This window comes from Chiloscyllium punctatum, chromosome 4 (assembly GCF_047496795.1).
Source record: "Chiloscyllium punctatum isolate Juve2018m chromosome 4, sChiPun1.3, whole genome shotgun sequence".
NCBI classification, from domain to species: Eukaryota; Metazoa; Chordata; class Chondrichthyes; order Orectolobiformes; family Hemiscylliidae; genus Chiloscyllium; species Chiloscyllium punctatum.
This window is the reverse complement of record NC_092742.1, coordinates 84145240-84161549: the sequence shown is the minus strand read 5'-3', so window position 1 is coordinate 84161549 and position 16310 is coordinate 84145240. Positions and strand designations below refer to the sequence as shown.

General features: G+C 43.7%; 1 protein-coding gene across 2 annotated transcripts in view; it reads right to left on the bottom strand.

Moving 5' to 3' along the window:
* Positions 1-2494: 2494 nt before the first annotated feature.
* The window catches only part of slc8a3 (solute carrier family 8 member 3), a 509326-nt gene continuing 495510 nt past the window's right edge, over positions 2495-16310 (bottom strand). For both annotated transcript variants that reach the window (XM_072569197.1, XM_072569196.1), the window contains exons 7-8: positions 13048-13320; positions 2495-8495 (exon numbers count right to left, since the gene is read on the bottom strand). In XM_072569197.1, coding sequence (XP_072425298.1) covers positions 8119-8495; positions 13048-13320 — 650 coding nt within the window. In that variant the 3' untranslated portion in view covers positions 2495-8118. The remainder of the gene's footprint in view (positions 8496-13047; positions 13321-16310) is intronic.

The window sequence follows — 16310 nt, the reverse complement described above, 5'->3', positions numbered from 1 at the left end:
GCTTTTTGAGTCTCAGTAAGTACATTCTGCATTGGCAGGCTTCTGATAATGAGCATCTCTCGATAGTCAGTCAGGGCTACCTCAGCCTGCCCTCAGCATTGTTACCACCATTCTCTTTCTCTTCAATTCTCATCCTCTTCCCCCACACCTCCCCACATATATGGGCCTCCTCCTCCTGCTCTGCACCTTCCTTATCATTCTTGTTCGGAGATGATTGCAGTTAATGATCTGGCCTCCAGCCCCTCTGGTTGTAGGCCCCTGTGTTCTATAGCAGAATGCAGAATATGATCACCGTCTGGGAGACTATTGCAGGGGAATCCTGGAGTCTCCTCATCCAGAGCAAAATGCAAAACAAGTTTCATGTGAGTCTGCCAATGGCCTGCTCTATTGTACTGTGTGTCACCATGTGACTGTTGTGGTGGCAGCTGTCTGAAGGGGTTCATCACTCCAAGAGGAGTAGGAAAGGTGGAGGGAGTTGTGAATTCATCAGGATGAATGAGTCACCACACATTTCTGAGGAACAACGCCCAGACCGTGTGGTGTGGTTACTGACTACCTGCACATTCTGGGAATCAAAGAACCAGATTGATGAGTTGGTGCCAGTCTGGTGATATGGGATGCCTGCGATAGCACCTTTGATTCAGCAACTCCTTCCCACTCTCTGCACTTGAGATACCATGTTCATCATGAAGTTAATGTGCTCCTACACCCAAGCGAAGTGGGCATGAGGATTGGCAGAATGTTGTTCGAGATCTGGTTGAAACACGAGGCTACTTCCCAGGTTAACCTGAGCTGTCTTCTCCATTGGTTGTCTGAGATTATGGAGATTTGGCTTCCTCAGGGTCAAACACCCCTCGGTGTACCTTTAATGTGAAGCCTAGTCCACTCTTGCTGACCTCACATTGTTCACACACCTCTTTATCATGAATGTGTGAGCGTGTCATCCCTTTTCTGCCACTTCTTTGCCAGGGGTGTGCACTCTTTTCTGCTTTCTGTTACATTGTTTATACTGCCAACTGGGTGCCTGGGTCATGAGAAGTAACAATATCTGCACTGCCAATGCCAAATATGCCATCCCCCACCTCACCTCTACTGGGTGTCAGTGATACACTTTTGATTGAATTTGTGGGCATCCAAAGCTCTCCTGAAGTGTACCTGAGCATCACAGAGATCTCTGGAAACTTTAAACCTTCTCCCCAGATGCATAGATGCCATGCGCCATGTTTCAGAAACTCACCGAAGGCAACTGCACTTTTAAATCCCTTTCAGCTCCTAAACAATTTCAAACCTCAGATACTGAATGTAGATCAGAATGTTTAATGGAGACATTCACATAAAAAAGAAAACACAGGCTTGTGGGAGGTGGAGGTGTGAGTGGTTATTGCCACTGCCTAGCAATCCAACATCCCAGGCTAGTCCTCTGAGATACTGGCTCAAATCCCAAATGGTGAAAATTGAATTCTATGAATGTGAACCTTATAAAATGCCTTGTTGAGTGGTGACCATGTATCCTTTGTTGGTTATCATGAAACAAAAATACCATACTTTCTTTTCCCCTGGTCAGGCATGTATGTGACTCCAGGCCTCCAGGAAGGTGGTTGACGCTTAAGTGGTCAAGGGAACTCAAGGGTAATTAAGAATGAGCTATAAATGATGGCCTTGCTAGTAATATCCACATTTCTTAAGAATTCAAGACAAATTAGCACCATGAAATCCCAAAGTGTTTAAAAGCCAATTAAGTACTTATGAAAAATGCTCACCGTGACAATGCGGAGAAACACAGTAGCTACTGGGGACATTGAGAAGTCTCTCAAACATCAAGGTGTTAATGACGAACTCATCTGTTGCTTTAGGGATAACTAAGGTTGGGGCACAGGGGCAACTCTCCTGCTCATCTTTACAATAGTTTTTGCATTTTCTGCTTCTACCTTGGTTGGCATCATATCTGCAACCTGCCAATTCTAATCTCCCTGCTTTAGGAAAGATGTTGTAAACTTGAACAGGTTCAGAAAAGGATGTTGCCGAGGTTGGAGGATTTGAGCTATAGGTACAGGCTGAGTAGGCTGGGGCTGTTTTCTCTGGAACAGCAGAGGCTGAGGGGTGATCTTATAGAGGTCTATAAAATCATGAGGGATGTGGATATGGTAAATAGACAAGGTCTTTTTCCGAGGGGAGTCCAAAACTAGAGAACATAGGTTTAAGGTGAGAGAGGAAAGATTGAAAAGGGATCTAACGGGCAACTTTTTCACGTGAAGGGTGGTGCGCATATGGAATGAACTGCCAGAGGAAGTAGTGGAGATGGGTATAATTACAACAGTTAAAAAATATCTGGATGGGTTTATGAATAGGAAGGCTTTATGAATAGGAAGGGTTTAGAGGGATTTGGGCCCAATGCTGGTAAATGGGACTAGATTATTTTAGGATATCTGGTCGGCATGGACGATATGGGCATAAGGGTCTTTTTGTGCTGTACATCTCTATGACTCTATGAATAGGGTTAACAAGGTAATAATGATCAGATGATTTGTCTGTCTTTGTTTTTGTGATGATGATCGAAGGACAAGTATTGGCCAGTATCTATGGATTCTTCTGAGTACATCTGAATGACAAGTGATCAGGACAAAAGTGAGCACTCCAAAACTTTTGATAGTTTTCAGACTTTTATTGTAAATGTTCACACATTTTTCCCTTCAGGTTACTGTACAAAGCAACTCTGTATGCAAGTCTGGGGTGTTTACACCAATGGGCTCTGGGTGAACAGGCAGTGTGATTATTACCTGTCTACCTAGAGTCTTCCTGAAGTTGGTTTCCCACTGAAGTACTTCATGGTGAGCAAGCCTGCCTTTTAACAAATCTAGCCACGATCATCAAGTACACGAGGCATAATCGCAAGTGGAAACATTTTCAGGAGCTGTGTCACATATGGCATCGTGTACAGAATCTCTTCGATGTAGTAAAAGAATGAAAATAAATTAGGAAAGAATAAAACAGAAAGACAACAGTGAAACAAAATAAATAATTAAACAATTCCAGTCAATGCACCATGCAAGGCATGCAAGGCTACGGATGGAGGATTGAAGGTTACAGATACCAATACCCACAGGGTGGTCTCTAAGTCGAACGTGGTCAGTTTGTGAATCAAAACGACTGTGTTCTTTTTGTTTGCATGAACAATAGGTCAGAAAAAAAAGAAATGTTTGTATGCTGCAGGTGTTTTGTTTCACTGCCTAGTTTTTAAACTTGGTTTCTATTCATCAATGGCCTTCAATGCTGAAACTATTGCAGATAAGCCCACAAAATCTCAAACAACTTTAAACAACTTTCCTGAGCATTACAAGGGCAGTAATGATGATTCATATACGTATTTTTGAAGAGATAGGCACCAGTAGGGACAAAAATGGGACTTCGTGAGACAGTGTTTAAAAAAAAGTGACATGAATCAGAAACGTGTTTAATTTCCCAGCGTTGAAGCTGATGGAAATTAAAACTGTGAGAGATGTAAAACAGGCCAGTGACTCATTATTACCCATTTTACATTATTGCACAGTTAAGATCACATCACCCACCCAGCATCTGAAAGTGGTGTAAAAGCTACAAGTTTTGCTGCAGAGAATTGAGTCAACATTTCCAAGATCAATTAATAAGCACTATGGCAGTTACTTTCTCAAGGATTCTCAGGATTATCCTATATTTGCTTCTGAAATGAGGTTGAAACTTTGTAATCATCATTCCAATATCAATGTATAGCGTTACCGTGCTCAATGGTTCCTCCAGGATAAAGAGTTGCCCATAGGAAGTTAATACAGTGTGTATAAAGAGCCCTGTTCATTAAGTGACTCTACAGAAATCACTTGCCATTAAAAGCTCGTTTACAAGTAGTGTCAAGTGGGTAAATCACATTGTGAAAGAGTTTGGCTGGAGCAAATATACAGGATAATTGACCACGATCTAGTCTGTATTAAGAGTTAACTAATAAGGGATCCCTCTTGTGCAAAGACATTAAACTGAATTCCCTTCATGACCTTAGTGTGCAAACCTGGATGCAGCACGACAATAAGGCGGCACCCCTTGCTTGGGGATCAAACTGTTGTCTGATAGGCACCCACACATCTCGACCATGAATCATGTTTGTGAAGAGGTTTCCTTCATCCATGCCTGAAAGAGCTTCCCATTCGCTTGCACATGCAACTAAGGGCTACCACCTGCTTCAATTGATCCTATCGCATCTTTGGCTTGCCCTGAGGCAGCCATGCCAGTGCTGAATGTCAACAGGGAAAAAGCAACACAGAGCTTCACTGACGTGAGAAACAGGTTAGCATCTACCAGAATCAGGTCACTGTGAATCCAGAGATTTTCAACCACATTCCCAATTCCTGTTTCCAGGCTCTATCAATTCCACTGCATTATTGCCAAGATCTGCCATCTTCCTGCCTGAACTTGCCGACAGTTTTCCTGTGGTCGGCAATCTTTCTATCTGATATCCATCCCCCCGTCAGCATATCTGGGCCTGACAGTATAGTGCTACTCCAGGGTCCTGTGATCTTAACAGCCTATTGCTCCCCGAACTTTGGTCAGAGACCTGAGCCAACACCCTATCAATCTTCTGCCAGGCTTCCACAAATCAACCTGCTCTCATAGCTGGTAACTGGAGCACTAAACAATGTAGGCTTCTACCGTAAAGCCATTAAGATGAAACCTGAGGCCCAAAAAACAGACCTTGTCTGACCTCCCCAACTGACCATGTGTTGCTAACACTGTGTCCCTAAGGCACCCAACGATTCACCTGAGTGAACTCCTCAGCCTTTGTGTTGGAGTATTTGATTAAAATGGGGGTTTCAATCATGTGCAAAGTCAGGCTTTAAATAGTAACCATTGCATGAAGCAGTTTTCTACATTGAAGTTAGAGAAAACATTATCATAGCAGTAATTTCACTGGCCAAGTAATTTAAATCTATGAACTACGGCATTGGGGGTAATGGGTACAAATTCTGGGAACATGTGAATTCAGATGATGCATATGATGACTGCGCTAACTATCACAGTAGCTCATTTTATTTTTAAAGATCTGTAAAAATTCATTTCATTCAACTGATGGCCTTTAAAGAAGTAAACTCTTACGTTGTCTGGTCTCTTGGTGACTCCAGACCCACAGCAACATGACTGATTTGTAACTGCCTCTACAAAAACCTGTAAAACCACTCAATTCAAGGACAATTAAGAATGGGCAACAAACATTAACTTTGTCGGTGGTACTCGGACAAAATTCTATGTAGAGTGTGACTGTCCATGATATAGAAGGATCTCCTATCATTAAATTTGTTACTAGTTCAAGGAGAACCTACTAGGCCTGGCCAACCTCCATCAGCCAGACCAAGTGAGGCCTTCACAATCATCATCATTTACTGTATTTTGGTGCTGCAATCTCTCTGTGTGAACAGATCAAAGCTATAAATCTCACAATTATCAACAATTTCATTCATACCTTTGGGGTTTTGGTGAGGGAGTGGGCAAGTTGGAACTGAAGAATCAAAGTAATAGTTTATCTCAAGGCTTTTCTTTGCAATACATTGTTTTTAAAAGAAAGTCATGTTTGGATTTCTTCACAATACTTGAACCACTGTTTCTAAGTCTAAAGACACAGCAGCCACTCTATTTGATGGTGACGAGGACTTTGTGTGGTGAACTGGCCTCAGACTTTAAATACACTATTATTGCCTCATCACTACCTTTAACTTGACCTCAACTTGCATCTATTCTGTGAAATCAATCACAACCACGAGCAGACTACAGGAAGTCTCCAGTTTACGAATGTCTGACTTAACAAATGCTTACGAATGAGATCCCATATTAACATTCATCTTAAAGATCCAACATACCAACATTTGCTCGTACCTTCAAACGGCTCTTTTATATAGTACTACATTGTGTTCCGACTTGTGTACAAATGTACTTAGCAATGGGATCTGTTTGTAACCTGGGGGCTGCCTGTACTCTCAAGTGATTGGCTAGAGAGGTTGGTTCTCTATCAAGGTTGGGACCTTTTCCCAATCTTCTAGTCCACATCACTATGTTCACTAGAAAGTTACCCTGAGCATAGTGGACAAAAAAAAACACTATTGTAAGGATGAGTGAACAACTAAACCAAAGCATCCCATCAGTGAATTGTAGTCAGAGATAGTCACACCAGCATCCAGAGCAAGTTTAACGAACAAGAAAACAAAGTTATTCAAAAATTTTTTTTTTTTTGACAATTGCATTTTTTTCATAATGTTTACACAAATCTTTTCTAATCAGAAAAAAGGAAATGCACACAAATATGATGAAATTATCCATGCAGACTTCCTCTGATAATAAAAAGGCCTAATACTTTGGACAAAACCAACAATCCTATGAACTCGTCACCAGGAACTTGGCTACACAGACTGGCTACAACATGGTGGATGCCTGTCAAAAAGAAATTCTACTCTTATAGGACCAGCTTTTATTTTTCCATTGAAAAGAAAAGCATTAGATGCAGCTAGAGGGTACACAAGTCACTAGCAGCAGGAAATATAAGAGCACTTTTGAATATCCAGCTACTTCTTTGATTACCATCCATTTGGTTAACCCAGAGATTCTGCTTTCAAACTATATTCCCTCTCACTTCACTCTCCAACTATTATTGCCCAGGTCCTTAAGATCTCATTGTCACAACAAGTCACCTCTGGGTTAAGAATATCGTCCTCAAGTTACGTTATGGTTGCTAGAAGCAAGGGCTTGATTTTCATAATTTTGCCACTGTGTCCCTGCTGCCTCCAAGTATGGTAAGCATAGAATGTATTCTGGTCAAATATTTACAATATGTGATGCACTCAACAACTCTAATGTTATGTGCTGCTTAAACTGTAGAGAATGCAGCCCCCTTCGACCAGGCAATTCTACGTGCCGTTATATAGAAAGTGGCTGTGTTACGTCAATAAACATTTCAAAGTAGACTCGTTTCCAAATTGTTTGCAACATTACTCTCAGAAAGTCGTACGACTGTTCTCTTATTGTCTGACTCTGTGGACAATGAGTCACTGTGATGCACAAAATGTGGTACAGTTCTCCCAACCCCATCAATGCTGTCACCTCTCCCTGACACCCCTACAGCAATCCTGCGATCATTGTTAAGATGCCAATCAGCCACCATCATACCCAGCAGCATGTCAGGCTTGAGGGACTGAATGGCCTTCTCCTGTTCACATGCTTGAGATCCATTATTAATGCATCTCCCGGAAGCAATACTTTAAGACTGAATGGCATTTCCTTTCAGCTGCATGTGAGGGTGAGTTAAAATGATGTGACAGTATTTACAAGGTAACCCCCGGCCATTGGTTTTGTTAAACATGCCGTTCAAAAAAAGAACCAAACACGTTTTCTGAAGAGAGATGAGTTGATCTTTTCCTGGAACACCCCCTTCCCCACAAGTGCTTTAATTCTTTCCAACTCGTGACAACACAAGCAAATTCCCAATATGTTACTGACACGTAAAAACCGGTTTCCAAAATTTACACGACATGTAATCAAATTAGAGGGCGTCTTTGCAACAGGCATGTTTTGTTTTCAAACTGCCAGTCGTGCTGTACCTAAGCACCATTGCCCAGTTCCTTCTGTGAAACATGATGTTTTTTTCTCTCTGTCTGGATGGATTAGCTCTCAGCAGCAAGGACTGGACATAATAATTACTTTGGATGACACGCAGCAGGCTTTTCCACTGAAGAAGGGCAGTCCTCACCACTGTATGTGTTCTGCTTATAACTGGCTCTTTGATTAGACAAACCTTCATCCAACTCTGTCCCAACAGCATCCAAATACCTCCTTCCCACCCTCCCCCCTTTGTAGTTTAATAAAAACCCTTCTGTAAGGCAAGAAAGCTCAGGAGTGCTTGATGAAGATACGGGACAGTCCTTGACAAAATGCCTTCTGTTCTTTTCATTTTATTTGTAGGATGTATACTGCCCTCTTCAATGGGACCATCTCCAGTAATTCTGTTTTCCCTTAAAGAGTGGAATATTGTTGGCGAGTATTGCATTGTGTTTGAAGAGATTCAAGGGGGTTATGTGTCTCTTTGGGGCGTAGCGGAGGCCTTCTGTTGCTTTAGAACCCCTTGATGTAGCAGTAAGCCTCCAACGAAGAAAACAGAATGTACAGTAACCATAATCCCCCGAACAACATGGCAGTGATGACTCGGGGTCCCCACGGACCACCCAGCTCTCCCCCGATGTGCGGCCGCCGCCTGTACAGCAGGATGCTGATGCTGACGAAAGCAAAGATGGTGAAGAGGGTGACAGAGAAAGCCAGGGTGCCGGCATCGACTTGGAATTCCTTGCCCTGGGACGCCCAGTAGATGGCAGCCACGGACCATGCCAATCCAATTCCCAGGAAAACATTGACTGCGTTGCTGCCGGTGACGTTTCCAATGGAGGCATCGGCATAGTGATCCTGGGCGGCTGCTACTTTGCTGGCGAAGGTGTCTGCAAAGGCAAAACAAGAGGTGCATCAGACCAGGGCACTGGCAAGCCAAAAGCTTCGATTTCAGCCCCTGAAACAACTTCCTCAAAAAATGCAATCGACAGCTAGTAACTTCCATCTTTCCCTGTTCTCATTCCCCTCAACTAAGTGGATTACCTTGTGCTACTTCACAACTTCACAGGCACCACACAGCTTCCAGTGCTGTGCCTAAACCTCCATTTCCTATATCAGTCTAAAACTGTCAACCTATAGATATTGCTAAGTTAACCCGCCTTACAGCTCACAGCTTACAAAGGGAGCCACGGGGCGGCAATGAAGAATGGGAGCCCAGGTTGACTGGTAAGGCAGTAAAGAAATAGGAACGTGGGCAGGAACTGAACCTGCTCCTCCACTTCATTAAGTCTGAATGTGCCTTCACAGCATTTTCTTTCCTGCCCGCCTCAAAAACCCTTTGCCTCCTTCTTTTTAAATTAGATTACTTACAGTGTGGAAACAGGCCCTTCAGCCCAACAAGTCCACAGCGGCCCTCCGAAGACCAACCCACCCAGACCCATTCCCCTATATTTACCCCTTTACCTAACACTAAGGGCAATTTAGCACGGCCAATTCACCTCACCTGCACATTTTTGAAACCGGAGCACCCGGAGGAAACCCACGCAGACAGGGGGAGAATGTGCAAACTCCACACAGACAGTTGCCAGAGGCGGGAATTGAACCTGGGCCTCTGGCGCTGTGAGGCAGCTGTGGTAACCACTGCACCACTGTGCCTCCCTTGTTGATCACGTCTGTGCCTATCTCTGCCCTGAACATATTAAATGGTCCAGCCTCCACTACTCAGTGGGGAAAAGAACTCCAAACTCTACCCACGCTTTGAGAGAAGAAATCCCTCTTTCCAGTTGTGAAGACCTCATATCTTCAAATTGCGCCCCCTAATTCTGCAGTCTCCCACAAGAAGAACCATCCTGTCAGTGTCTACCTTGTTAAGCCCCTTCACAATCATGTTGGTTTCATTAAGGTCACCTTTTATTCTTATATCCAACCCGTTTTTGCTCTCCTCATAAGGCAATTCCTTTATCCCAGGAATTTTACAGTCGTAGAGTCATATTGATATGCAGCATGAAAACATACCCTTCGGTCTAACTCATCCATGCTGACCAGATATCCCAGCCCAATCTAGACCCATTTGTCACCACTTGGCCCATTTCCTTCTTAAACCCTTCCTATTCATATACTCATCCAAATGCTTTTTAAATGCTCTAATTGTACCAGCCTCCACCACTTCCTCTGGCAGCTTATTCCATACACGCACTATGCTCTGCACGAAAATGTTGCCTTTTAGGTTCGTTTTCTACCTTTCCCCTCTCACCCTAAACCTATGCCCTCTAGTTCTGGACTCCCCAACCCCAGGGAAAAGACTTTGTCTATTTATCCTATCCATGCTCCTCATGATTTTCTAAACCTCTATAAGATCGCCCCACAGCCTCCGATGCTCCAGGGAAAACAGCCCCAGCCTATTCAGCTTCTCCTTATAGCTCAAATCCTCCAACCCTGGCAACATCCTTGTAAATCTTTTTAATTAGCCTCGTGAGCAATGTTTCTCTATGCTCTGTGGCTACATGGCCACTCTGAGAGTTTGTGTGTGCCGATTGGCCTGCTGACAATCTTTTCATGATTGATTTACAGTTTTGGAAGTCAATGCCATGCACGCACGCACCTCAGAAATCTGCAAAAATTAAAATCATTAGAGGGAACGCAGTTAGTGAATTTGCTCTGAATTTCTTCCATTGCAAGTATGTCTCTCACTTTATTCGTGCACCAGAATTATACAGATATTCCAAGTCCATAACCAATTCCCTGTACTGCTGTAGTAAGACTTCCCCAACTTTATTCTCCCTCACCTTCTTCAATATCGTTTACCCACTCCCACACTGTCACTCTTTCAGCTCAGTCAATTCATTTTCACCCATTTATGGTCCCGATTATCAGCTTTCCTTTCTTGCTGGCATACTGTCACCCACCCCTTTGTCTGCCTCATGTAATTCTCTCTCTCTTCCTCTGTCTATCTGCTCACTCCCCATCACCCACCACACCTGCAACCCTTCCCTGACCCCGTCTTCACTTATATACGACCTTTTCCTAGCTACTATCCATTTTGAAAATATGGGCTCGAAACGTTAACTCTACTTTCTCTCCACAAATGCTGCTGGATCTGCTGAGTTTCTCCAGCAATTTCTGTTTTTGTTAAACTGTAGAGACCCTCCTGCTCTGCACTTGTCACTGTGCACCCCAATTTGTTGAACGGCTAGCTTTAGTTTGGCTAAGGAATACAGACTGAAATCTTTCCCTGGGACAGGGTACTGTTGCCACCCATTCAGCAGGGGGTTGAAATCTGACAAGCTCCATTTTTCCCTGGTCTACTTGGTAACATTGCAGGCCTGGTGCTACTGTCTGGAACTCTCACATAAAAGCACTATTTTATCTCAATGCACAAAGGTTTCTGGGCAGTCCTCATTTTGATGAGCTACAAAATCCAGACCAGGAGCAGTTCTTCCAACATATCCCTGACCTCAGGAGTTCGTTGGAAGTTGGCAAGCTGGTGACTGGGGAATGGTCCTAATCATTTGAAACACAAATTCTGAGGTTACAAGCATTGCTGGGAAGATTAACATATCACAGCCGAGTCGCACTCATGAAGGAGGGGCTGTGCCCTGACTGTGCCCACTGTGATCCTTCGGCCCTAACCGTTCTGCGGTTTCCCAGTTGGAGGCGGAGAAGGAAGAGTTGGGGGGAAACCTGATGCAACATTTCGAGGCTCACTTTCAGGGGCTGAAGTGCCTTTCATGAGGCCACCACAGAAAATAGCAAAGTTGTTGTTGTGATATTACGCCCATGTCATTTCTGTTTAATATCCTTATGGTTGCCTACAATTCCACAGCAAGACCAACTCTGCTACTCATTCCCCCACCTTCAGCCTGGAAAACAGGCAAAATCCCAGCAGGAACTCAGAGGGAAATCAGCCCCGTTAACAGCCCATTGACTCGATGTGGAATCTTGTTTAGTACAAAATGGGTGCAGCCATTGCCATCCTTTATTTTTGCAAGGGTATGTAGGTATCGCTGGCAAGGCCAGGATTTGCTGCCTATCCCTGATTGCCCTTGAACTGAACAGCTTGCTCAGCCAGTTCAGAGAGTAGTTATGAATGAAGCACATTGCTGTGGGGCTGGAGTTACATGGAGACCAGACAAGGTAAACTTTCCTCACCCACCACACACAGAATATAGTACAGCACAGTACAGGCCCTTCAGCCCTCGATGTTGTGCTGACCTTTTATCCTACTCTAGGATCAAAATAACCTACACACCCTTCATTTTACTATCATTCATCTGCCTATCCAAGAGTAATTTAAAGAGTCCCTAATGACCCTGACTCTACTACCACTGCTGGCACTGCATTCCATGCACCTCTGTGTAAAGAGGTGAAGTTTCTTGAGTGAAGCATGAGTGAAGCAGATGAGTTTTTCAATACCCATGTACTCGATGAATGGCACGACACCAGGAAGCTTAGAGGAACACAGGGATCTTGTCCTTGAAAGTGGCTGGACAGGTTAATAGGGTGGTTAAGAAGGCATATGGGATACTTCCCTTTATTAGGCGTGCATAAGTTCTGAGAGCAGAAATGTGCAGAACTTTGGTCAGGTTACAACTGGAGGAGTGTGTGCAGTTCTGGTTACCACACTATAGGAAGGATGTGATTGCACTGGAGGGGGTGCTGAGGAGATTCACCAGGATGTTGCCTGCGGTGGAGCATTTCAGTAATGAAGAGAGGCGAATATGCTCAGGTTGTTTTCTTTAGAGCAGAGGAATGTTGAGGGGAACCTGATAGAGATGTATAAGATCATAAGAGGCAATGGACAGGGTGAATAATAGGCAACTAATCCCCCTCGAAGGGTCAATAACAGAGGGGCATAATTTTGAAGTGAAAGGCAGGAGGCTAAAAGGGATTTGAGGAAAAGCTTTTTCACCCAGATAGTGGAGGTCTGGAATGCACTGCCTGGAAGTGTAGTTGAGATGGGAATCCCTACAAACTTTAGAAAGTATTTAGATGAAGTTGAAGTGTCATAGCATTCAAGGCTTTAGGCCCAGTGTGGGAAAGTGGGGCTAGTGTCAGTAGTAGCATGTTTTTGGTGATACAGACTCAACGGGCAAAAAAGCCTCTTCTGTATTGTATGAATCAGTGATGAGAGTTTCAGGGTCACCATTTCAGAGGCTAGCTTTAGAAAGGACATTTAATTGAATTGAAATTGCACCAGCTACTGTAAATGAGATTTGAACCCATGACCCCAAAGCATTCACCTGATTCTCTAGGTCACTAATTCAGTGACATTACTGAAAGTCAAAAGTCACGAGTTGTAGCTGAAACATCTGCAGAAATTTCTGAGATGGTGCAACAAATCAAGAGATCAATGCCCCTTCACAGGAATTGAAGACATTTCAGTTAGTATGAACATTCTCAAGCAATTTTATAATAGTTTTTTTGCTCCTTATATTTATTTACCTGGTACTGAAGTGCCGAGAGCTACAAATACCACAGCTGTAACAGAATCTTTCAGACCAATGGTGCAGCCAAAGTGAGAGGCCAGATCACCAATGATGGCTGTTAGGAGGCCAATGATGAGAATGGACGTGACAAAGCAGGCCCATCCATTCCAGTATTCAGTAGGAGGTACACAGGCAAACAGCACCTTCCAAAAGACGGTCAGAAAATGCATCACATAGTCAAAACACGAGGGCAGTCTCTCCTCTCCTGTGTCTTCATCCTCTTCATCACCTGTCGGATATACCAGAGGCAGATCATGTTAAATCAGCAGGTGATCATTGGGCCTCACAAGACGGGAGGGCTTTTACAACATCAACAGTAAAGCATTGTGGGATCATTGGCTTAGGCGGGTTCTTCCTGGCACTTATAATACTTACTCATACTGGCCTTATTGTGGCACTAAAGACAATACTGAATAGAATTAAAGCTGCCATTTTCTGTCAAATGCAAAACTGAACAGAAGGACTGCGTTGGAGTGATATGGATGGTCACAAAAGTCTAATAGCTGACTTGTTGAGAACGTTTGCTCTAAACACCAACACACTTAAGAAACAAATCTCAGACAGTCAATAATGTTGTGATGAATGAATGGAAGATCATTGAATGTCTAATTTTCTAATGCTCTGTCCCTCTGCTAATAGGCACAGCATTATAAGTATAAGGTTGAAAGTTTCACATTAGTTTTTCAGAACTTTTTCAGTTGTAAACCAGAACAGTCCACTCAAATGTCGGATTGTCCAGTCCACAATTAGTTGCCAAGGGACTCTAAGGTAATTTCCCTGTAACTTTTTTCTGGTCTGCCATACATTTCCCGCAATTATGGCAGAAAGTCGATTTACAGAGTCAGGGAAGGAGAAGTATTGCCAATACTTTCTGAAAATTTGAAAAGCACCCGGCTTCCAGTAAAATAATAAAAAATCTTTTTCCTCTCTATTGCCTGTATTTTGCAGAGGTAATGATTGAGAAAAAGCTCATTGTCATCACTACCTGAAAGTAACAATAGTTTTGTGAGTTCTACATATGTGCAGAGTAATACAGAAATCCAGAATTTAATAAGAGCAATTCTGTCTTTCTAAAGAGGGTGAAACTTGCAGGTTGCAATCATGCGCAGTCCTTGAAATGATACGGTCTTTCTCACAGTGGAAAAATTCCAATCTCCAGATCGGCTAGTAGCGGATCTCGCACCAGAAATGTGTGTCAGGACCCTGTGCAATTTCCAACATGCAGATTTCCGTGGGAATTTCCCAGAAGTTGATTCTCAGAAAATACCTTGGGTAGAAACTTGTCAGGGGCCTCATCAGCTGGTTTGAGAGCCTGCAATGGACCCACACTGACTCTTCCAGGGAAAACCCTTGCTTGCTCGATGGAAGAGCACTCAGTGAGGTCTCGGATCGCAGAGCACCCAGGACAAAGGGTTAAATGAGATGGGGAATATTATTGGGTTGGGGCATCATGGAAATGGGGTGGGGGACAAAGGGTAGGCAATGGTAAGAAGCTTGGTTCCCAACAGCTAACTCCCTGCAAGACGTCTAGTCTCTCGATCAGGCACTGAGTGCCTCTGGTAGAGGAACAACACTGTCCCTCCCAACTGAGACAACTCATCTACCCCACCCCTGGTCACTGCTTGTAGCTCTATGAGTCCCCACTGCAGTGGGGCATTGTTCCTTAATTAGTCATTTAATGGCATCGATTGGCTGGGGGCAGGAGACTGTGGGCCTTGCAGCCCAGGATTTAATTCTGGTTGGTGTGAGAAGGTGGATTGAGGTTTCGCTGCACCACGATCCCAACTAAGTCAGAGTTCACCAGGTCATCACTCCTGGAGCAGAAGATCTTACTCCTAGTTCAGTTCCTGGATAATTACAGGACAGAGCTTCTAATCAACCTCACCATCACCCTAAAACACCCACACAGATAGACACACACGCACACACACACGCGCGCACACATATACACACAGACACACACACTCTCACATGCATGTGCACACACAGACACAAACACACTCACACATGTGCACACACACACACACACATGTCGACATACGTGCGCACGTGTATATACACACACACACACACACACACACTCTGCCTTGACTCCTACCAACAACCACTCCTCTTGACCACCGACCATAACTGACTAGTCCCTTTTTCCCCTTCCCTCCCCCACCACCCATCCAATTGCCACCCGCCTCAACCTAACTAGCTCCTAACAACCCTGATCACCTGGCTGTTCTCCCAACCCGGTCTGATTGCACCAACCAATTTGGGGCAATCACCCAGCATTCACTCAACCACCATCTGAGCAGACCTGACAACCAACTACCTTCATCGTTCACCTGCCACCCTCCAGAACCACCTCATCCACTTTCCCACACCACCACCATAACCATTCACTTGTAGGAACGTAGGAATTAGGAGCGGGAGCAAGAAATCCATTCCTTCTGGCTGCTCCGCCATTTAACATGATCACGGCTGATCTTATCCTGATCTCAAGTCCACTCACCTGCCTGCTCCCCATAGCCCCTTATCCTACTTTTCATCAGAAACATAGCGATTTTTTTCTTGAATTTGTTAATTGATTCTGCGTCCAGTGCATTCTGGGGCAGTAGATTCGACAGATTCCTAACACTCTAAGAGAAGTAGTTATCCGTCAACTGAGTTTTGAACCTACCTCCTCTCACTGTATATCTATGATGTTTTGTTCTAGACTGTCCCACTTATCCATCTCAACCACTAACTACCAGTGTTACTACCAATTTTAAGAGTGCAGTTTAAAACCTACTATACAGGAACTGGACATTCCACCTTCTCCAATACATCTCCAAACCGATGGAGTTCTCTGAGGGACTTATTTATTTTTTTGTAGAGCTGGGTTCAGAAGGTCAGTGGAAAAGAGTCAACTTTAAGGAAAGTCTGAGTGGAATATCAACCTGATGATGATAGTTGCACCACAGAAGATCTGGGTCACAGTCAGCGTCTTTGTGAAAACCTCTGAGAAAGTGACAGCTTTCTAAATAAAGTGTTAACAGCACTTAACATCAGAATTATTCTTACACACCCTGAAAGGTCAGTTTCACATTTTTTGAAATCAACTTTTCTCATTATGTTAAGAAAGCTACCCATTATAAGAAGAGATTTTTCATTATATTAATTGTGCTCACCATTTCAATCCAATTAAAATGTTCGACTTTTAAAAAAACTTAGATGAAAATTAGAAGCATT